The sequence below is a fragment of the Camelus ferus genome, chromosome 7, assembly GCF_009834535.1.
Source record: "Camelus ferus isolate YT-003-E chromosome 7, BCGSAC_Cfer_1.0, whole genome shotgun sequence".
Lineage (NCBI taxonomy): Eukaryota > Metazoa > Chordata > Mammalia > Artiodactyla > Camelidae > Camelus > Camelus ferus.
The window spans coordinates 82770714-82794198 of NC_045702.1; the positions used below are offsets into that span (position 1 = coordinate 82770714).

General features: G+C 44.3%; 1 protein-coding gene across 2 annotated transcripts in view; it reads left to right on the forward strand.

Annotated features, from left to right (window-relative positions):
• HECW1 (HECT, C2 and WW domain containing E3 ubiquitin protein ligase 1) overlaps window positions 1–23485 on the forward strand; it is a 323530-nt gene that overhangs the window by 229874 nt on the left and 70171 nt on the right. For both annotated transcript variants that reach the window (XM_032484276.1, XM_032484277.1), the window contains 5 exons: window positions 3185–3286; window positions 8471–8621; window positions 14914–15047; window positions 16982–17103; window positions 19242–19427. In XM_032484276.1, coding sequence (XP_032340167.1) covers window positions 3185–3286; window positions 8471–8621; window positions 14914–15047; window positions 16982–17103; window positions 19242–19427 — 695 coding nt within the window. The remainder of the gene's footprint in view (window positions 1–3184; window positions 3287–8470; window positions 8622–14913; window positions 15048–16981; window positions 17104–19241; window positions 19428–23485) is intronic.

Here is a 23485-nt window from a genome sequence, read left to right on the forward strand (position 1 = left end):
GCCCAGTCCTACATGTTAGAGAAAGACGAGTGAGGGAAAGTGGCTCCCGGGATAAGAAGTCCAAGGAAATCGGTAAAGAAAGAAACACAGGGAGGCAAACTGTAGTGACAGGCAATATGGAAAGGCACCCATGAGCATGAGAATGGGGTGGACAGTTCCTTTCTTTAATAAGGGTGTCTTGAGTTCCGTTTTGTCCTGGGCCAGATGCTTTGTGCTGGGCACAGGAAGATGGATAATGTGGAAGGTACTCAGTAATTACAAAGAAATTAAAATTAAGTATGTGATAAGGAGACTTGGGGATATACCCATACAAAGACACAACCGTGAGCTGCCAAGGGTGTTTCAGACCAAACTTCCTATAAAGGGTCAGATAGTAAATATTTTAGACTTTGTGGGTCAAGAGGCAAAATCAAGCAACTGTTCTCACCAAAGGGGTGTTGTTTTTTTTTTTAACTTTTACCTTTAGAAGTATAATAACCATTCTTAGCCCAGAGCCATTGAAAACCAAGGCTGGGTTTGTAGATTGTCAACCTGTTGTCGTCCATGGGGTACATTTTGACGGCCGTGTTGGGAGACACTCCACACGTGGGTGATTGGAAACTGACTCAGTGTACGTTCAAATATCAAAGCACATTTTACCAAAAAAGACTTGTCCATGCCCCTTGGAAGATGAACAGTCCAGCAGGGGGATGCCATCCCCTTAACAGAAAGGACGGGAAAGTGTTTCAGGGCCAGAGTGACAGTCTTGGCAGGGCAGTTTCTAAGGAAATGTCTAGATTCTTGAATTCTGCTGATTGTAACCTCAGAAAAGGTTAAGAAGCACCGGCATGCTTCACTATGGCAGGGACCGCTAGGGTGGGGACCACTATGGTGGGTATGAGGGTTCTTGGGAAGGACTGCTGAGCTCACAAAGGCTGTGCGTGCATGGGCACATGACTTCCTCCAGCCAGCCCTCTCTCCCTCAGTAGTGAGTCCCCAGGCTAATGGTGTCTGCGTGGCAGATCCGTCCCCGCTCACCACCACGCTGCCAAGAGCACATGATTGCAGAAAGCACAGAGGTCTGACAGATACATGTGTGCCCTCTTCTCCCATAAAAATCACTGCTGCCCCCTCCGTGTGACTTTTAAGATTACAAATTCTTTCACAAAATTAGCCAAGGTGGACGTGCTGCATGCAGTTTTGAAGAATGTATCCTTTATCTACTTTTTGATGCATTTCCCACTATACAAAACTCTTTTTTTTTAACCTCAACATAAAATGGCTTCACCATCGAGTGAAGAGTGCAATATAATGTGATTTTTGAGCTCAGCCCTGGACTCACTTCCTAGCCAGGACACCTTAGCCAAATTACCTGTTTCAAGTGTAAAATGAGTGCAAAGGGTTTTGGAGAGGATTAAATGAGTTGATCCATTTGAAGTGCCCAGCCTCTCACTGAGTGAGGGTTCTTCCAGGTAGATGAGCAGCGAGGCGCCCTTTTCCAGTGGAATATGTTCTTTTCGCAGGAGTGCTAGCGGGTCAGACGCTTTCTTTGTGTTTGAGGTGAGGGGGATGGTGTGGAGCCTCAGCCTCGTGCAGAACAGAATCGCTTGCTTCCTCTGTGTGCTGCATCCGTTTAGTTGGCTGAAATGTGTCAGTCACATCATTGCATTTGCTTGGGGTTCATGGGCAGGTGGGGTCAGCTCCATTAACCCCCACAAGCAACAGTATTATGTTTCCGCTAGCTTGGAGGAGTAATTAGCCTGATTGATTGAATTAATTATGACGAGGTAAGTCCATTGTTTGTTTGTTTTTTAAAGAAACTAAATTAAAAACGCAGCAGCTGGTGACATAACAACTGTACCATTGTTTTTTGGTTTTTGTTTCTGACACTAAGCACATATAAAGACAAACATGAGTGCAATATCCACTCAACCCAGAATCCAGCTTTGAAACAAGAGTCAGTTTGCAAGGAGCTATGTGTTGGCATAAGAGGCGCTCCCTTTGACTTCCTTTAGTCTCAGAGAACCCCAAGGATCTGAGTCACACACCAGAGTCTGCACAAGAAACAAGGTTGTATATTTAACATTATAAAAGGACCCTTTGTTCCTGAATACATCTCTGTTCCGTTTTCCAATTGGCTCTAGGAATTGAATGGCTAAATGAAATCCACAAATGGCTCTGGTTACGTAACCCAAACCCACAGCAGGTGCCACAGGCTTCCCATGCACTTGGCCACTCTACACACAGGGTCACCAGGACGTGAGGACGCCACCAAATAGGAACTCCTCTTGAGAAGTTGGTTCAGTTCGTCATAAGTCTGCCTGACAATAATATTAGCTGTGTCTCTCATAATTGGGGCATGCACTCTGCAGATATGTTCATTTCTAAAATTTCTCCGTGTCTGTCTGTCTTCTTCCTGCTCCCCCACTTCTGTGTGTTTCAAGTCTTCCTGTCTCTGTCTTCCTGCCTCTTCGCTACCTCTTTGGTCTCTTGTCTTTTCTCTTTCCAGAACACACTGGCTTGTCTGATTCTTCCTCGGAATAATCAGGAACAGTCACGAGATCCCATAGCTCCTTGGCTCCCCACCCCGGCCCCTAGATTTCAAAGGACAAGAGTTTACCGTCTTATCCCACCAGTTCCTTAACCCCTTCTCAGAAAGGCACCATCTAAGAGTTTCATTCCAAACACAAAATCTGAAAGATGGCCTCTTGGCAGCCTTCTGATCAGACCTATGTAAGCAAGGATCTGTATCTTTGCACAGGCGCCTGAGATTTTATGGGACCTTATAAATACTATGCATCTCTCCAGCAGGCCTGTGTCTTTTCCTAGGCTAAACTCAGGCTCTGCTAATTTCCTTCCGGGTCCTTTTCTGATGCTGCCACCCCGCCCCCATCAAAATTAAGGTGGTTCCGGAATCAGACCCCAATTCTACCTATTGGCCTGTTGTGATGCAGATCGTAGTCATGAAGTGTTTGGCTGTTTTCTTCGAGTTTTTTTTTTTTTTTTTTTTTTTTCTTTTCAGTAGTCCCCTCTCTTCCCTCGCTCATGAATGACTCTGAATGTAGCAAATTGCCACACACACAAAAAGAGATTTCCCGCTCTGTAGGGTTTTTTCTTGTAGTAGTTTGTGTTACAGCCATGCTTTTTTTAAATGACGTTGCCAAGCAATGAATGAATCTGAATGTCTCGACTATCTTGTCCGTAGGTGAATGTCCTATACTCCATAATTCCCAGCCAGTAAGCCAGCTTCCTTCCTTGAGGCCTGAACATCACCACTACCCAACAATCGATGAGCCTCTTCCTCCAAGTAAGCTTTAGTTTTTAAAAAATCTGTGTCTTAACTCTTACTCTCAAGTCTAAGCAGGTCAGTATGAATTTTGTATATAAACACTCAGACTCTTCCCCGACTCCGTACCTTAACACTGTTATCAGAAACCAGTATGACACCTACCATGAAAAGTTGTTTGATGTTCTTTTTTTTCTTTTTTCTTTTTTTTCTATTTTTTCTTTTTTCTTTTTTCCTTTTTTCTTTTTTCTCTTGTTTTCTTTTTTCTTTTCTTTTATTCTTTTTTCTTTATTTCTTCTTTTGTTATTTTCTTTTTCTTTTTTTCTTTATTTCCTTTTCTTTTTCTTCTTTTTCTTTTTTTTCTTTCTTTTATTTCCTTTTTTCTTTTTTTTTTCTTTTTTCTTTTTTTTCTTTTTTTTTTTTTTTTTTTTTGTCTAGTGGTTTCAGGTTGTGATCTTAAAGAGATAACCCAGTATTGCCAGTGCCCCTCAACTTCTGAAATGGAGAGCATTTCTTTACAAAACTTAACTAGTCTTTGCAAACTGTTCATAACCCTTAATTCTCACATTTTCCTCTTTGATATTTAAAATGGAATAATCCTATTATCCTCCATTGGACTTTTTATGGCTCAAAACATCGTGTAAGAAAACATTTCACCCCATCAGGACCCATGAGTTTGCAATTTCCTTACTCTAACTTGCATCAGTAGGTGACGACCTCCAATTTTTTCTGCAGTTCTTAGAGGTTTCCAGGCAAAAATGTCATCTTTAGGGATGGAATTCAATATCACTTTCTCCTGGTGACAGTAATGTGTAATAAATAATTATCTAACTAGTCATTTGAACTTGGGAAAATCACTCAATCTCTCAGAGACTCAGGTGTCTTATTTGTAAAGTGAAGCTTTAATTTCCTCGCCTGCTAAATGCTAGATTTGGGTTAGGTAGTCTGCAGATACCATTCCAGCTTGAACCTTCTAATAGTCTGTTACGTTACATTTGTAAGGAGGAACTGACACTCCCCAGACATTATACATTCACTTAGCATCACATGTGTTCCTGGATTCTAGAACATCCCTGTTTTGGTTTGGGCTCATGTTTCAAGCAAAGATCACCTTTAAAATGTGACAAATTTTACGATGGCAAGATCTTTCCAGGATGTAGTGAATCAATGTTTCTTCACATTCTTCTGCCTGCGTTTACTTTAAGCCATTACAGTTTTCGAAAGAAGAAATGCTTATCCCTTAATTCGTCTATTCTTGGTCATGTGATATATTTTACATTTACACCATTCTCCTATCCCGTTGCAATTTGTTGGTGATAAAACAGTGTCTTTAATAGGCAGACTAATTTAAGGAACACTATGTTTGTTTTGAGAGGCCAAGCCAAACATTATATCCTTTAACTTTTGCTGCCTGGGTTCTTTCTTTATACACTGATTTGTGGATATTCCACCGATGAATAGTAAAATTTCTGTGTCAACCATAGACACTTCCTACTTAAAAAAATATCTATAACATGTTCTCTCCAAGAAAGGAACATTTTCCCCGCAAGAAAAAAAACCTGTCAGTGGGTACGTGCATAAATTGACCTTCAATCCATGCCAGAGTAATATCCAGTTATACATACAGATATTATAAATAATCGAATAGAAGTCCATTTTAAAGAATTACTGCTTTGGATAACAGAAACAAATTTCTCCAGATAGGCTTTAATTTTCTGTCCATGTGACTCTGAAAAATATTCGAAAAATTAGGAATGAAGGTAATAACTGAGTTTTTTTAGATAATTTCAAATAGTACACAGATGACTCTACCACTCCATCATATTTATTCACTGAACAGATATTTATTGAATGCCTACTCTGCACGAGGGGCTGTTCTAGCTAAGCCAACACAGGCAGAGATCCCTGCCCTCAAGGAGCTTACGGTCTAGACTGGCAGAGACAGATGATAAACAGTAAGGAGAATCAATGAGGAAATAGTGCAGCATGTTAAGTGCTATGGAAAAATTAAAGCAGAGCAAGATAAGGGGGATCTGGAGCGTGTGGTGGTGGCTGGCTGGTCATTTTAAATAGGGCAGCGGGTACGCTTCATTGAGAAGGCAATATTGGAAGCTGGCCTGAGAGGAGGTGAGAGCGTTATCCCTGCAGGCATCGGGCAGGAAGGGCTTTCTGAGCAAAGAGAAGAGCCTGCCTGGTCGATGTGAGGAACAGCAAGAAGATCAGTGCGTCTGGGGCAGATTTAGGAGGGGAGAAAGCTGCAGGTGAACGAGTCAGTCTATCAGGGCTCCAGATCTCATAGGGTCTTGTAGATCATCTAACGGTCTTTTAATCTGGATGAAAGGGGAACATTGTCGTTTTTCGAGCAGAGAAGAGACATTGTCTGACCTAGGTTTTAAAAAGTTTTCTGTGGTTGCTGTGTTGGCATGAAATCGTGAGGCAGAAAGATAGAAGCAGGAGACCCAAGGTAAGGTTATTGGGATGACCCAGGTGAGAAACAGTGGTGGCTTGGGCTGGGGTGGGGAGCGGAGGCAGGGGGGTGAGGAGAGGTCAGATTCTGAACAGATATTTTGAGGTAGATTGGCTGACAGATGGGATGGGATGTGTGAGATAAAGATAAGGGTCAAGATGACTTCAAGAGTTCTACCCTAGAAGGATGGAGCTGACTTTAAAGGAGATGGAAAGGAAAGGCTGCAGGTAGAGCAGTTGTGGGTGGGAGAGACCCGAAGCTTGGTTTTGATCATGTCATATTTGACACGTCATCCAGGTATCGATGCCAAGAAGGCAATGAGATGTGACTGAAGTTCAGGAGAAAGATCTAGACCACAATATGGTATTGCATTTGTTAATGTGGGGAAAAAAAAATACAACTTTCCAGGCTTTTGTTAGTGTAATAATTAAAATAGGACAGATTATTAAGCACGACCTTGTTCTTGGACTTCATGGAAATATATAATTTAATATTTGAAAGGTCCCTCGGTCACAAACGAATTGATACAAATGAATGACTCCAACTTACCCCAATGCCATCTGTAAATTTATCATTTCCAGGAGTCTCTTTGGCATCATCGTATCAAGTCCGTTGGACATGCTGAGTCCTTAAGTTCCATTCATAAATTTTTTCTTTCTGCAATATGGTTTCTACGGTAGGTGAAAGTAAATTCTTGACAAAGACATCCAGAAAACACACTTAGAATCACCAGTTATGCTTAGCTATTATTTTCTGAATATTTGTAAGAGTTATCATTAGCATGCTACATTCCAGGTATTTAATGTATTGACAAAAAGGCCTGTCTGTTTGGCTCACCATCCTTTTTCACGAATGATTTGGAAATACTGAAACACATAGGGAGAAATTTTTATTATCGCTGCACCATACTCGAGCTTTTATCCCTCGGAGAATCTCTGAGACTGGAGCTTTGTCTTTGCGGAAATCCTTCCGTTACTCTGGGCACCTGGAGGGCAGGGATGTGTGTTACTCAGCAGTGTGTCCTCGGGACCTGACATAGTGCTAAGAGGAGTTTGTTCAATTCAGTAGAGTAGCTACTCTTCAAAGATTAATGCTCATTTTTTTGTTGCTGTTGGATGACAGTCAAGTTAGGCTCAAGGCAAAAACTGCCCAGTTGCTATAGTTTGGGAATTTGACATTTTAACATTTTTCGATCAGGATTAATTTCCTTGTAGTTACACAAATACACAATTTCATCAATGAGCTAATTAACCCGTGACAACTAACAGTTGACAGCTGGATTATCCAGTGGTCAATTTTAATCAGAATCTCCTAGAATATATTTATACATTCTGACTACCCTTTTTCTTCAGTCTGTCCTGTAAGCTGAACTGGATGTTTTCTGGTATTTTAGTTTTCATTGGGCATTATTTGGCAATTCCTCTAGAAGATGTCAGACAAAGCCATAATATTCACAAACAGATAAACCATCATGTACATATCAAACCAAAAATACACCAAATATATTGAATTTTTAATTTAAAAAAAAAATCGAGAGTTGCTATGTCATTACCTGGACAATACTGTTTCAATAGAATTGTTAAGTATCTGACCTACTCCCAAAAGCTATGGCTTTTCTCACTTAAAAGGCTGAATGGTTTTCCTTGTTTGCAGTCATTTTTGCTTTTTCTTTTTCAGTCTGATGCATTTTTCGGCATAACTTTATCATGAACCTGTGTTTCTACCACATTTTTACACGTGGACTCTAAAAGCTTTGCCCATTTCCATGCAGCAGACACTGCTCCTCTCAGATGTGTACATACGACCCAGCTCTCCGCATTTTGAGGACTTTTTCATCCTGTCCCCCCAGCCCAGCCCCCTACATGTATCATGTACTGTGTCATCTATGCTCCCGCCTTTTACTCTGTTGCTGTGGTTGAAATTTGAGAAGCAAAGCAGTTTGTCTTTACCTCGGGCTCCCCCTACTGTTTGGGTTGGTGATTGAGCAACCAAGAGAGATTTAAAAGCTGAACTGCTAGTTAAAAGTAGTGATTGGTTTTGTTTTGTTGGTCAAGAGAGATCTGGTAGCCACGGGTGGGTGACTATATACTGTGAATTCACAACTTATCAAAGGATGCTTTGAATCCCCAAGTATCAAATCTTTCCATTCTCTTTCTTAGGAGGAATGGCAGTCAGTTAAGGTCGCTCAGTATCAGGCAGACGTCATCAAAGCTGCACGGAGAGATTTCTAGAATTATAGCTCAAACTGGTTTTAGTACGAGAGCTGTTATTCCCTCCTGACCAGTCATCCACCATCAGATTTAGCAGAGAAAGGGTTTTCCAGCCTCACGGTGTCAGCCCTCCATGGAGGAGGTTCCCAGTCTTCCAGCTGCCATTCGAGTAGCCGAGAAAATTGACGGGATGGAACTTTTTAAAGAAGGAAATAAATGAAACATTAGACTTTCTCTTTAGAAATTATTAGAATTTTAACATAGGTCATAGTGGAGGAACCATGGTTACTGTTTAAAATGGCCCAGCAGATACGCTTGGCCCCGGGGGCTCTTTTCTGGGATGCCCATGCCATGCCATGCCAATGCCTCAGGAATCAGGCAGGTGCCCTGGGCAGTGGCAGTGTCTGGTCTTCAGCAAGTAACCAGCGGTGAGTTCTTTCTACCTGCGGAACCTGGAAAGGGTGTCTGTTTCACGTGGACCAGTGGTTTGGCCTTGATTTCTCGTTTTGCCTTTTTATTACACGCTAGACTGGGAAGCTCGCATTGACAGCCACGGGCGCGTCTTTTACGTGGACCACGTGAACCGCACGACCACCTGGCAGCGCCCCACAGCAGCGGCCACCCCCGACGGGATGCGGAGATCCGGGTCCGTCCAGCAGATGGAGCAACTCAACCGGCGGTTGGTGACCAGCATGCAGTGAGCCCCTGTAAACCCGTGAAAGGAGAAGGGCCGCCAAGGAAGCCCCCTCTCAGGCTTTTCTGCTCAGGCTGCAGCGAGGAAAATGCAAAGCAATTACGTATCTTAAGAAACCCATTCACGCTCAGCACTTGGAAAGCTAGACTTAGAATTTTGGCGGCAGGAGACAAGCTAAGCCCGAGTGTCATTTAAAGATGGGGCATCCTGTGTACCTCCTGATGGTCCAGGCTGGGAAACAGGTGTTGTTAGCCGAGGGCCCGTGGGGCACGCCTCACCCAGGTATTCACTGAGGGTGTCAGTGTTCCAGGAACCCTCCAGAAACTGTGCACAATTATACACGGATGCACACTTTGTCTGCCAGACTCTTCCATATCTGTCATAAGATTTTCAAACGGGTTCAGAACCCAAGCAGTTGAGGACATTCCAAGGATGGGTTTAACAGAATACTAAAAGCTACCTGGGGAAAAGGCTGTCTTATAAATTGCTCCATTCCATGCCTACCCTGGTCCCACAGTCACTATCTACTCCAAAATATGAATTCTTAAAAAGCTTTCATGATAGAAAGAGAAATGTTTAGTGGGGAGGGTATAGCTCAGTGGTAGAGTGACTTCTTGGCATGTATGAGGTCCTGGGTTCAATCCCCAGTACCTCCATTAATAAATAAATAAACCTAATTACCTCCCCAGCCAAAAAAAGAAGTTTAACGTCTTTAAAAAAAAATCCAGAGAAAAAGAAATGTTTAAAAACACTTTTTGAGAATTGTTTTGTCTAACATTAGACCCCTTACTCATTTTTAGGAAGTAGGTAAAGATGTCATTTTGTTTTCGACCTGCACGTGAAACCCAAAATAGCATCTCTCCATGCTGTAAGCGAATATGAGTGTCACATCCAACCTCTTGATTCTTTAAGGCCAGCGTGGTGGCTTTGGGATACTTTTAGTCGCCAGGAATGCAGGCTGAAGGCTCAGCTTTGATTGTACCCATGTGCCGTCTTGTTAGTGTGAAATAAAAAAGAAAGGCAGAGAGGGACTGAAAAAGAAGAAATAACTGTGTTTGGGGCACACCGCTATTGGTAACAGATGTCCCTTGAAGGTTAACTGTATCCTCCAGAAAAAAAAAAAAATGTGGACAATTTAATCCCGTTAAAAATACACAGAAACAGAAAATTGGTTACTACTGTCCACAGAGGAGGATGCTTTAGGTGAAAATCACCAGGATTCTCTCATGGCTTACGCATTGGAAGACACTGGCTTTCCATTTTTCCCCCATCAGTAGCTGAGTGTTTAAGTCATTCGTGAGAACTGTGAAGTATTCTCATCGGCAGTGTATTTCTTTACAGTCACTCCCATGGAAAGAAAACTTATTACAAGGAAGGACTTCATGATAACCCAGTTTTGTTAGATACAAACGCGCCAAGATCCCTGGCAGAGCCCTTTCATGGTGATTGCAACAACACTCCAACTGCAAATGCAGGGGACACAGCAAGGCTCACTCTCCGTAGAGACCTTGTTGAGACGCCACAGGCAGAAATAGCCTCGACGTCTGTCTTGCCCGACAGCTAAGCTGAACTTGTTCAACAGTCAATCAGAAGCAGAAGTAAACACCTTGGCCCCTGACATTAAAATCCATGGACGTTCACAGCGCTCAGCTTGTATCGTATAAAAATGAGGTCAAATCCATCCTGAGCCAGGCCTCTAGAGAAGTTGTGCAGGCTTTGATGTGTAAATCCTGTGCCCCCCACCCCCAACTGCTGGACTTTGAGGCCAGACTTTGCCAAATAGGCAGCTGTATTTGCTGCCTCCATCTGGACAGATAAAAAGAAAGGGAATACAGCGATTTGAGAATGTGCATATTTCTTGGGAAAAGAAAATCTATCTAGGGGAGGTCCGCTACCCTTGAGAGAAGCATCCAGGCTCTTCAATACAATACAAAACCTATCGCTTTCAGGCCTTTAAAGTTTTCCGGTGATTTAGGCTGATAATGGCAGTCCGACAAAGGATGCTGTCAGTCCTTGATCCACTGCAGACGGGGTCCCATACAACGGTCATTCTTTTAGTAACTTGCAGTTACAGGCAGAAATGTACAACCATCACGCTATTTCACGACAACCTAGGAAATGTTTCTGCGTTGCAAGAAAGAGTTTCCCTTGACTCCTAATAAGGGGGGTTGTGAGAAGCAAAATTTGTTTGTGGCAAGAGGCGCACAGTGTGGCACGTGGAGAGCAGGGAGGAGCGCGTGGTGTCCCCAAGTGGTCCTTGTGGCTTCACCACGGGCCCCCACGGCAGGGAGGCCCCTCGTTGCCTGCCTTCCACCGACCACGCATCTCCATCCTTCCGAGGCCCAATCCGAACGTCACGTGGCCACTGAACCCCGACCTCCCCTCCCAGATCCCTCCGCACAAAGCCCGTGGCCGCCTCCTCTCCAGCCCCTGGTACCCTCCTCACCTTCTTTCCTCATCCTCTGTGTCCCCCCCGCCCCCAGTGCCTGTGTGCGGTCAGGGCTTACCAGGACTCAGTCCAAGACCGCCTCCCGAGTTAATTCCTCTCCTTTCAGAATATCGCGAACTAATTCAACCTTCGCAAGTATTTATTGAACCAGCCAAAAATACAAATGTACATTCTCATTTTAAACCATCTACTCAAGTCTGATTTTTTAGCTAGTTTGGATAAAATTATGATAACGTTGAGAAATGAAGTTTTAAATAGGAAGAAAGAAGACCTTACAATCTTACTTCCCCAAGAATTAGCTTTAAAAAAAAAAATTTAACTAACTTTAAGTGCTATAGGCACAGCCCTTGTATAGTTATAATGATAACATATAGTTTCATATTCATTTTTCTCTTACTACTTTATAAAAATTTTCATATTGCTACAGAGTCTTAAGATTATCACTGAGCAGAGGGTATAGCTCCGTGGTAGAACGCTTGCTTAGCATGCATGAGGTCCTGGGTTCGATCCCCAGTACCTCCTTTAAATAAAAATATAATAACAACAATAATAATAATTCAATAAAAGTAATTACCTCCCCCAAAACAAAACTAATTTTAATTTTTAAAAAGATTATCTCTTAAATGATTGTATAGTATTCCAATGAATGGATGTAATTTAGTTCACTTAATTTGCCACACTGTTAGATGTTTTGTTTATTGCTTTTAATCACTGTTTTGGATAAATCCCCAGGGCCTATAAAATATTGGGATTATCTTAGAGAGTTTCCTTAAGGTTATCTTCCCAAAAGAGCCAGCCGAGGAAGAGCCACGTGGTTTTCGAATTTGACATCAATGCTTAAATATTCTCTAAGGTGGTTCCATGGGTTCACGCTGCCAACAGCTGCAGCCTCCCTTCCGTCTTCTCTTTTGGTGTGTTTTTGCTGACTTAAGTGGTACTCCTGGTATTTTGGTGCTTCTTACATTTCATTTCTGGGAGGGAGGGTCAAATTCTATTTCTATGAGCTTTTTTTTTTTTTACCAATTTTAACTCCTCTCATGAGAATTGTCTGTTTGTGTGGGCTTGGTTTAGTTGGGTTTGCTTTGCTTTGCTTTGCTTTGCTTTGCTTTGCTTTGCTTTTGGAAAAGGTCTTTTTTTCTGGTTTGGTTGTATGTGTGTGTGTGTGTGTGTGTGTGTGTGTTCTTCTGTGTGTGCACACGTGTTTGTGTGTCCGTTTCCAAACTCGACACTCCAGCTGACTTTCTTACCGTATTTCCATAAACTCTATATTATATGAATATTTAACGTTTGGCTGCAAAAAGAAAAAAATTGTGAAGGGGGTTACTGAAGGCTAATTCTTGATGAAATAGAAGAGGACCAGCTCCCTGACTCCCTCTCTCATTGTTAAAGCAAAGAAAACCTCTGAGGCTGCAGCCCTGCCCTTGCTGGGGACCTTCCACAAACCACTGTGTGTCCTTCTTCTGTGCATATCAGGCAGGGGTGGGGTCCAGCTCCTGGGATTTGGGGCTGTTGACTTAGGTCCACCTTCCCTTGGGGTATCTCGGGGTTGCAGTCAGACGGTAGGCTGAGCTGAGACTCACATACCTGGGGGTTGATGTTGGCTGTCGACTGTTGGCTGGGACCTCATGAAAAATGTTGTTGAGCCATTTTTGGAAAATGCAACCTGCCTTGAGCCACTTGGGGGAAATCCTCCAACAGTGGCTTCCTTGGTCTTTGGAAGACCAGGTCAAGGTCGTCCTCTCCCAGGTCAAGGTTGTCCACCCCCAGGTCAAGGTTACACTGCTTAGGCAGCTTCTCACTGGCCTACTCTGTCCCCCACCCTCCATGGCTGCACTCTGAGTCCCAGCGGGGAGAGCACCACGGACAGACAGCCTGCATCCTTCCCCACCAACCTCCCTACCGTGGAGGGAAAATAAATACACATGTTTCTCTCCACGGTTCTTTGCTTGCTCCTACCTCCTTCCACATTTTCTTCTAAGAGCCGTTATCAGGAATGCCTCACAGTCACTGCTGGAGGCAAAGTTATCCTCTGGCAGGCGTCAGAAGGGAGTGGCTAAGTCACTTTAGATAAAATAAAACTTAAAGAAAGCCCCAGACCAGTGAATCTCAAATATAGGTGTAGATAATACTTCATTATAGATAATAGACAATAATTATATTATAAAGTATTTTCTATGCCTTTGTCTGAGAATCGCTGGTCTGGGGCTCTCTTTAAGTTTGATGTTATCTATGCAGATTGCAATTTTGCCCCAGTTTCTGTAATTCTAGCAGTCACCCGAATGATTCTCTTGCAAGTGGTCTGGAGACCTGAGAACCGGCACCTCCACCTCCGTGTAAAATTCCCATCCTCCTCCCCATCTGACCTTGACTTTGCCCGATGCCCCAGCCTGTTAAGGCCCACGATGGGGGTTCAGCTCCCCCCGCCAGCACAGCAACAATGAGAGAAGGGGCCGAATTCAAGAGCTCTTTAGTGACAGAATTTGTAATAATCTTACATGTAAACGCAATAGGACTGGGGGCCTGACTGGATATGGAGGTTGAAGAAGAGGGAGCAGACGACTGTGAAGTTCAGGGTTTCGACTTACAGCAGGTGGGTGGACGTGCTGGATAAAGAGCGCGCAGGATGGGCAGATTGGCGGGAAGACTTCCGTGTGGATTTGGGCAGGTTGCCTTGGAAGTCCTTGAGGTCACATAAGTGACAGCAGCCAGGGGAACGTGGCTATGTGGGGCTAGTGCTCACGGAAGAGATGTGAGGGTGGAGGAAGGGGCGTGAATAGGAAAAGGAGGGTGAGTCCAGGTAGCAGTGAATAGCTGGGTACAATCCAAGGTCGGGCCACGGGGACACACTCTTACACAGACAAGATCTTCTGTACCAGTGCCCTCTTTCCTTGACCTTAAAGAGGAGTTTGGTTCTCAGACTTCTCAAAGTTCTCCAAGCTGAAGTCTTACACACGTTCTTTTCTCTGTCTTCCTTCCCTGCGAGCTCCCCGGCAAGTCCATACTCTCCCTTGAGAACATGTGTGCCTCCGGTGTTTGCTCGTCTGTGTTCACACCTCTTACACACCCAGGGCAGCTTGTTCACATCGCTAGAGTCACCACGGTGTACGTGCCTCTCCCTTCTTTGTTCCATCCTGTCCGTGAGTGTTCAGAGGGCAAGATCCCATCCTAGACTTCTCTCTGATCTGCAAGTCCAGCACAGAACCCGGGCACGTGGGAAGAGTTAGCAAATATTTAGTAAGTACCTGGTGAGAGGACTGATCGGCTGACCCACTGACTAATGCCCTAACTTGGGAAGAAAAATCAAATGAACCTTCAGATAAGCAGAAAACATTTACTTGTCTGCCAGTGTGTTTTTAGTGTAATCTTTGCATGACCCCTGCCAGTCCTGTCAGTTCCCTGTCAAATAACAAGTGAGTGAGACTGTTGTTCTAGTTTGTAGACTTACCACAAACAAGCAGAGGTGATTTGATATCCTTGCCATAGCATTTTAAGTTCCGTCCCACACCGTTATTTTAGACATAGACCAATTTCGTTTAATGCAGGGCAGAGACTTTTTATGATTGGTTTTTGTGTAGATGTGTGTGTGTGTATGTTGATTTTTTTTTAAGTCAGCTTACAAAACAAAAAGAAGCCACAGCATCCAGAGATACCTGTCTTGCTGATTGTCTTGGGTTATGTTGTTGGGATTTTGAACGGTTCTTTCCTGACACTTCTTGACGTCCAAAACAATTCATTGCAGATTTCCCCAGTTAGCTGATTCAGAGCCTTAGCCCCCAAGAAGCCAACAGACCAAAGTTAACTCCTGTCTTTCCATTTTCTGCCGCAAAGGTATCAAAACATCCAGCGAACCATCGCTACAGAGAGGCCCGAAGAAGATCCTGGCGGTCAGAGTTGTGAGCAAGTCCCAGCAGGAGGAGGTGGTGGGAGTGACTCTGAGGCTGAATCTTCTCAGTCGACCTTAGGTATGGCAAGAGGGGCCAGGCTTCAGGGCTGACCTCCAGTGGCTGTGTTGACTGAGTGTGGGAGCCCCACACCCTGCCCCTCGGAGGCGGCACGCACCCTGGGGTGAAGAGAGCAACGGGGTGCGTGAGGTCCCAAAGAGGCTTAGCACCCACAGGGTAAAATGGACAGAGGTTTCCCACCAGGGATGTAAAGGAGAAACAGATTCACAGAGCAGAGAACTTGTGAAAAGTTTCAGTACCCATGCATCAAGGTCAGTGTGTTGGTGGCTTAATCATTTCTTGTTGAGGACATTGATTTGTTGGTGTCCTAAGGATTGTTTCCACTTATAAATAAAACATGCAATAAGAATTCACGGTCTCCTTCCAAGGAGCCACGTGACAACAGTAGGAATAATACTTTGTTTGCATTTTGACTCAGATACAATCCCCGCTGAGGGAGGAACCAGGGAGAAAAGAGGTTTTCCGGCCGGCTTACGGTTACGTCTCACCTGGGGGTGTTTGTACCAGATACCATCCGCATCCACAAGGGTCTGGTGTTCATTTCTTTGAATCTGCCTGAGTCGAATTCCAATGAGAATATTCAAAAAGCAGAAGAAACTGGATGCTTCTTTTATTATTATTATTATTGAAGTATAGTTGATTAACAATGTTTGTTAGTTTCAAGTGTACAGCAAAGTGATTCAGTCATATATATATTTATTTTTTTCAGATTCTTTTCCATTATAGGTTACTACAAGATATTGAACGTAGTTCCCTGTTTGATATATAGTGGTGTGTATCTGTTAATCCCAAACTCCTCATTTATCCCTCCTCTCCCCTGTCCCTCTTGGGTAACCATAAGTTTGTTTTCTTTGAAGAGACTGGCTTCTGCTTTTTCTACCTGTAGTGGCCTTAGATTATCACAGTGACATCCTAACAATACAGTTTCTTTTTCAACTGGGTTAACGGTGGCCGATTGACAGCTGTAGAACAGTCTGAGCAGCAGGCATGTGCTTCCAAAGACACAGATCCACCAACCATTTTAATTGCCTCTGTTTTTTCACTTTACTAGTTGTGCTAACTAAACTGACTAGTTTAGGTTTTCTGTTATCAAGTTCTTTATTTGACCTCTGAGAGAGAAGGAGTTAGAGCGGTGAAGTATTAAAGACACAGAAAATTTATTTCTGGGTTTGGTGTTGGATCTGCTGGCATTTGCTGCATAACAAAGCATCCCAAAGCTTAACAGCTTAGGCTCACAGCCCTGCATTTGTCCCCCAGTTCTGAGGGTAGGCAGTTTGAGCCGAGCTCTGCTGGGTTCCCACAAGCATCCTTGGACAGCTGTGGAGTCGGCCGCAGGCTGGCTGGACTGAGGTGCCCTCAGCCGGGGGGGGGCTTGTCCCTGCTCCCCATGGCTTCTCATCTTGCACAGGCCACAGCCTGTGTGATGAGGGAGAAAGAGTGGGGACACACAGGCCACTCAACATCCTAGCTCAGAACCCCTGACAGATTCTGTTAAGCAAAGCACAAAGCCAGCTTTGTTCAATAAGGAAACGCTACCGAGGACCATATTGTTGGGGATTCAGGGAGGAGGGGAATTGTGGCCCTTTCTGCAAACAGTCTATCACAACCGTGGTCAACAATTGTAAAGAAAGTACGAAAAAAGTCATTGAGATCAAAGGGACGTGATGCTCAGGACTGAGCCTAACAAGTTATACAAGAGCACTCCTAGGAAATAATGATTCATAACTGACACAAAGATAGGACACCTGACCCAATCACTGCGTGTGACACCCGCTCAGGTCACTGTGACACCCGCTTAGATCACTGTTCAAAACAACCGTCCGCTCCTGCTCTGCGGGTGAAGGCTTGTGTGTTGCTGGCGTGGACAGAGAAGTACTCTATTGGAAACAATCTTTTCCCCAATGCCTTCAGTGGCTTTGCTTCACTTTTTCCAGATCTGAGGCGAGATGGGTCGCTTTCTCCAGTGAACTCACAAAAAATCACCTTGCTGCTGCAGTCCCCGGCGGTCAAGTTCATCACCAACCCCGAGTTCTTCACTGTGCTGCACGCCAATTATGTGAGTGTCCCGCATGCAGAGGGGGCCGGGCCCGGCTTCTGGCAAGACCCCAAACACAGCTCTGCAAAGTCATTTGATAGGTTAAAGAGGATAACATTATAACCCAGGCAAGGAAAAAAACCAAGAAAAGAAAAAAGATGAGTAAAACCACTCTTCTTTTTTCGCTCTCTGGGAGCCTCCCAATAGGGAGAAAAGCTGGATTTGGAAATGCTGTTGCTTCTTTGGTTTCTGTTGGCTTCACGTGTGTTCATGTCAGTGCAAGTGATTTGGAAACAAACATGTATTTTCACAATTTTAAAGGAACAAGAGGATGAAATTGACAGAGTCCCTTCAGCCTGAATAGTTTGATAAAATCACTTCCATGAAAGAGATTTTTAAATAGATAAATAACTAGGTTTCCTTTTCATATAATCAGTTTTTTTCAAATAGCCTGCTTAAGGTAGCTTTGATGTGATTTTTACACTGGTAGTTTTTTTTCTTTCTTTTTTGATATTTTATCAAGACAGCAATGACCTAATACTGGAGTCATTATTTCTTTCAGTTAACAAACATTTCCTGTGGTTCAGGCACAGATCTGGGCGCTAAATAAAGTCATAAGGACAGATTAGGGTGATGTCTGAACAGCCAGGATTCCCCCCACCCCCCAACTCCCGTTTTGTGGAACAAGAGATGTGCAAAAAGACGAGTCTAATATGACAGGACAGGGCCTGACCTCAGGGAGGAACAAGATACTCTGGGAACACGGGTGTGCTCTGGAACCCCAGGGAGCAGTCCCAAGGAGGCAGCTGCTGAATGGAGTCTGGGAGGTTGAAAGTGGGCGGGGCGGATGGTCCAGGCGTGGTGGGGGAGAGGATGCAGCTGTGATGGGCCAGTGGGCCTGGAGTGTGGTGACAGGCAGAGCTGGGAAGAGGAGATGGAGAATGAGCAAATTGCCTGCTACATCATGGAAAGAAGCCTGGCTCTACTTTGTAGGCGACAGGAACCAGCAGCCATCTCAGGCATCAGCGTCACATGATCGGCATGTTTGAGACATCATTTTCTCTGGCAGAAGTGCAGGAGAGAGAGTGAGGAGGGCTAAGACTAGAGGCTCAAGTGAGAGGTGAGGAAAGGCTGCCCTAAGGAAGGGGCTGAGAGCAGGGAAAGAAGGACTCGGCTCAGCAGAGAGTTCTGGGTGGAATCAGTCATGCTTTGGGACACTGTGATTGAGGGGGCACGGACAATGAGGATTCACGAAAGTCTGAGTCCTCTCTGAGTAGGGCCCCTGAGGTAGGTGGTGGTGCCCCACTAAGCAGGTGCGGGAGTTTGATGAGGGATGGAGGCTGTGGGAGGCAGAGGAGGAGACCAGTTATATTTGAGAAGCCTCTGGGACATCTGATGGTTAGACCTAGAGCAGCTGTCCAGTGGTGCAGGGTTGAGTCACAAAGGGGAACAAGGATGCCAGAGAGTGATGCCCTCAGCTCCAGGCACCAGATGGCCCTGGGACAGAACAAGCCCCTGCCCTGGCCTGCTCTGACTGCCAGCAGCCTTTTCTTTATCCACACACACCAGCCCTTGGTGGCATAAAATTATTATTTGGAACAATGAAAAAATGCCTGAAACTTTCGTTTCTTCTCAGCCTCCAATCCCTCCACACACATAAGTTTTTTGCACAGGGCTCAGAGGAGTGGTAGACCTCTGAAGTCCAGCCTGAAATCCCCAGGGGACCTGACTCCCTGTTGTATAGACAGATGAGAGGAGCCAGGGTGGACCTGTGCAGTCAGAGGAGGAACCAGGGAGGAGAGGGGGCAGCGATGCTCAGAGAGGCAGAGGGGGGACTCCAGAGGCTGAGGCAGAGGGAGGGGGGAGACAGGAGAGGGAGGATGGAGGAGGGGAGCTTTGAGATGCAGGAAGGTTGACAGTGTCCTAGGCTGCAGGAGCAGCAGGTGGATTCAGGATGGCAAACAGGTCCATATATGTTTGTGGTGGACAGGCGTTTACTTCTCCAGCAAGATCTCTGCTGCTGAGTCCTCCCCAGCAAGGCTCACAGCAAATTTCTGCGTAGCCATCATATTGCAGCCTGCTAAGGTGCTCAAAGTGTGCTTGGTCTGTGTTTCTCCTAAACCCCACTCCCTTCCCCGATCGGCCTGACCCCGTCTCAGAGTGCCTACCGAGTCTTCACCAGTAGCACCTGCTTAAAGCACATGATCCTGAAAGTCCGGCGGGACGCGCGCAATTTCGAACGCTACCAGCACAACCGGGACTTGGTGAATTTCATCAACATGTTCGCAGACACGCGGCTGGAACTGCCCCGGGGCTGGGAGATCAAAACGGACCAGCAGGGAAAGGTGAGCGTGACTGCTGAGTGGGTCTCACCTCAAAAGGGCTCGTTGCCTGAAGGAAAAGACCAGTGAGCAAGTGAGGAGGGAGGCTGATGAGGAGAGGAAAGCCTGGCCACCGGGAGGAAGGGAGGGGTAACGATCTGCATTGGGGTTTCTATCTTGTGATGTGCAAGGTGTTTCCAAACATCCCTGCCTTCCGCCCACTGATGCCACCACGTTGTGACATTGCTTTGTGTCCTCTGGTGTATGTGTGTGGTGGGGGGAGGGAAAATATCACACCAGCTGAGAACTATGGGCTACATAGTTTTAAATTTAGGTTTGGAACTTGAAACCCAATTCTGTTCAATGACCTTTCTATTGTTTTGCCTCCTAGACAACTCCCTCTCAAGGAATGAAATTATTAGTTCAATGGGAGTGACATTATTAGATTACTCATTGTGATTTCCCTAATAAGCCTTCAGTCCTCGTGAAAACAGCCTGGCAAACAGGGACATGGTGAATTGGGCTCATGTAATATTACTGGCTTACATTTTGCTTTTGTATGACCTTAACCAAAACTAGTCTTTCCCAGCGATGCTTTAGGAGCCCAGCTGAGTTTGCGAAGGCAAGAATGAGAATGTTTTTCCTTAACCACCATCAGTCATCTCAGTGTATTTCTAGGATAAGCCAAACAGTGTACTAGATAACTGCCCCCGTGTGATCTTTTACAAATTTGGGGAGACAGAATCTGTCCCTCTTTTAGTGTCAAAGGAATCAGAAGTGTTACCAGCAGACATGTGTCTCAGTGGGAAATTGCGTCACGCAGCTCCTTTCCTCTGTGACTGTGCACATGCAAAACCACAGTTTCCCAGAGTGGCCTGATGGGGCGTCACTGTGCCCTGGGAGCCAGAAATCCGTCCCCTACAAACCCCTTAGCCTGCCTCAGATCCTCGACTCTCTGGAGTATGTGTGAGAAGATGGTGTCCACTAATGCAAGTCTGCAGTACAGTGAATCTCTATGACCAGCTCTGTGGTCGGGGATGAACCGGCAGGTTGTGGGGAGACCCTGTGTAGGAGAAAAGCCACCATAGCGAGAATCTGTTCCCCAGGACCTTCTTGTTTACTGGATGTGGCTTCGACTGAGAATGACAGTGGAATATGGTGTGGTGATAGCCTTCTATGCAAAAACTGTCTTCATAGGCAGCCAGAGAGGATTCTAGAACTCTAAGTCATCTTCTGGTTCCTCACTCGCGCAGTCTGCGTCTTGTTTCCTTGACATACTCAGAGACGCCAGCCTTCACTTGCAGTATGCACCGTGTGGGCTGAGCTGCTTGGCGTCTTTGAATGCATGGTCATCCCAACAAGGAGGACAAAATGACATCTGACTCATCTGTCATCTTGAAAATCCGAGGAAGGGGGACACAGCCCCTGCTCAACTTCAGGAGAGATTGCGTGTGAGCCCCAGTGGGCTCCAGGGCAGAGGCGAGGAGACTTACCACCCAGAGAGGTGGCGGGGCTGTGGGTGGCGGGCACAAGACAGAGGCAGCCCCTACTGCAGAATGAAAACACAGAATGAGAAGTGACCTCTACTTCTACCTGAAGGAAACAGAATCTTTATCTGAGAAAAACCGTATCTCCTAGAATTTCCTGCAGAAAAGAGAAATGAATTTTTTAAAGACACCTGCCCGTCATCTGCAAAGTGGCTTGGGAGCATATGACTTCAGTTGAGCAAGCAGCAGCAGCTACAAACAGAAAACAAGTCAAGAGGAAGCAGACATAAGAAAACAGAAGTAGCCAAGGATCCAGCAATCCCAGGCTGGGTATTGATCCAAAAGACCTGAAGTCACAATCTCGGAGAAACATCTGCACTCCCGTGTTGTTTGCCGTTATTCACATGGCCAAGAGATTAGGTTGGGTTAGGTTGGAAACAAGCTAAATGTCTGTTGATGGATGACTGGATAAAGGAAATGGGGTGTATGCATACAATGGAATATTATTTAGCCTTAAAAAACAAGGGAATTCTGACACAGGCTACCCCGGGGATGAACCTGGAAGACGTTGTGTTAAGTGAAATTAGCTAGTCATTTACATGGGATATCTGAAATAGTCAAGCTCGTAGAAGCAGAGGAGACTCGGGGTGGCCAGGGGCTGGGGAGAGGGGGAAGTGGGAAGTTTCTGTTCAATGGGTATAGAGTTTCAGCCACACAAGACGAGTGAGTCAGAGATCTGATGTGCAGTATTGCACATGTAGTTAACTGTGATGTCCTACGCACTTGAAAATGCGTTAGAAAGTAAATCTCATGTTAGGTGTTCTTCCTACAATTAAAAACAAGAAAAGAACACGGGCTAAAAATAAGTGTTCTAAGATGGCAAGGAACAACCAAAGGTAACAACAGAGAGATAAACAGAGAGAACAGACACTGTGTGAAATCAAATCGCTAGTATAAAATATGACCATGGGAACAGCCCCCAAAGCCCAGGGAGGTGCTGGATCGCAAACAGTGAAGGATAAAGTGGGAAAAAAAATGTAAAAACTGAAAAAAGAAAAAAAACCCTTATATTCTCAGAGAGAACCAATTTAATATCAACCAACTTAATATCACAAGCTCCCCAAAGACCCATAACCCACGTGCTCTGCTATGTAATTTACGTATTTGTTAGATTTACCTCTTTGTCTGTTGTTCCTGGCAGAATTTTAAGCTCCTTGAGAGCAGGGAACTTTGTTTTGCTCATTGACGAAACTCTAAGGGCTTTGAATAGTGCCTGGCATGTAGTTGGCCCCTAGTAAATCTCTGTTGAATGAATGACTTATAAATGTTCGTGAAGAAGAAACCAGAATAATAGGTACAGTGCAATAAGTAAACATTAAATATAAATATAAATTATTAGTTAAATATTGAAAATAAAACATTGAAACATTGAAAACAAATTGTTCAGGTGGGCAGATTGATTGGACTCACTGAGCTATACAGCGAAACTAATTAAAATAAATTCTGTATCTACACATACTCTGCAATATCTTTAAATAGTGATTTTTTTTTACATAGTATCGGTATACAGCCACGATCGTGTGAAAGTTACTTACAAAAGCATTAAAATCAGGCAAACTTCAAATTTCCCATCCATAAAACCAAACTGTAGAAGCCCGCAGAGCACCGACTGCAGGTTATTGATGAGAAAGATTGTAGTCCAGTCATCCTATTTCCAGAAAAATTTGTTATCATTCAAGTGTGAAGACACTCAGGAAGAAACTCCGTGTTTAAGGTTTCAGAGCTCACGCTACTCTTGTGCCTGCCCTAAGAAAACACCAAAAACCATTCTCCAGATGGCTCACAAATGAAGCAGAACAGAAAATTAATAATGGGAAAATCATATCATAGAGAAACGATGGTAGTGGGTACTTAAATCAACTAAACACATAAATATAAATGCAAATGATTGCTTTCAAATTAAAATGTTCTAAAATTCATTGGAAAAGGCTCAATAAAATATGGATAACAAAAATGGAATACATTTGTATAAGAAGTATCAGGATCTGAACCAGTATCCCCAGACTAGGATTTAAAGGATGAAGAAGCAGGAAGAGGGTGGGTGAGCAGCGCAAGAAAAGTTGTGCCAGGCTCCCAGTCAAGTGTAAGGGGAGTCAAAGCGGATAATTTGAAAAACAAAGGCTAAATACATAGTTGGCAACCGTTTGTACCATTTCAAGCCAGAGTTCTTTCTTTGGAATTCCTACAAAAGATAAAATCAAACAAAATACAGTTTACATAGCAAAACACACCCCCAAAAATCCATAAGAAAGCAAAGAAAATTAAAATAATAAAAATAAAATAGCAAAAGTAAAGCCAAACATAATAGTTGTGGCAGCAGGTGGAAATGGGATAAACTTACATACCGAAAGTAGATAACTATCAGATCTGATGGCAAACAAATTCAGCTTATAAAAAAACATACCTAAGAAATGATTCCAAAAGTTTAATAGGAAAAGAATCGCTGTTAATATAATGCGAGAACAATAACAGAAAAATCAGTGGTGGTGTATTAATATCATACAAAGGAGAGTAGAAATCTGAATCATTATAAAG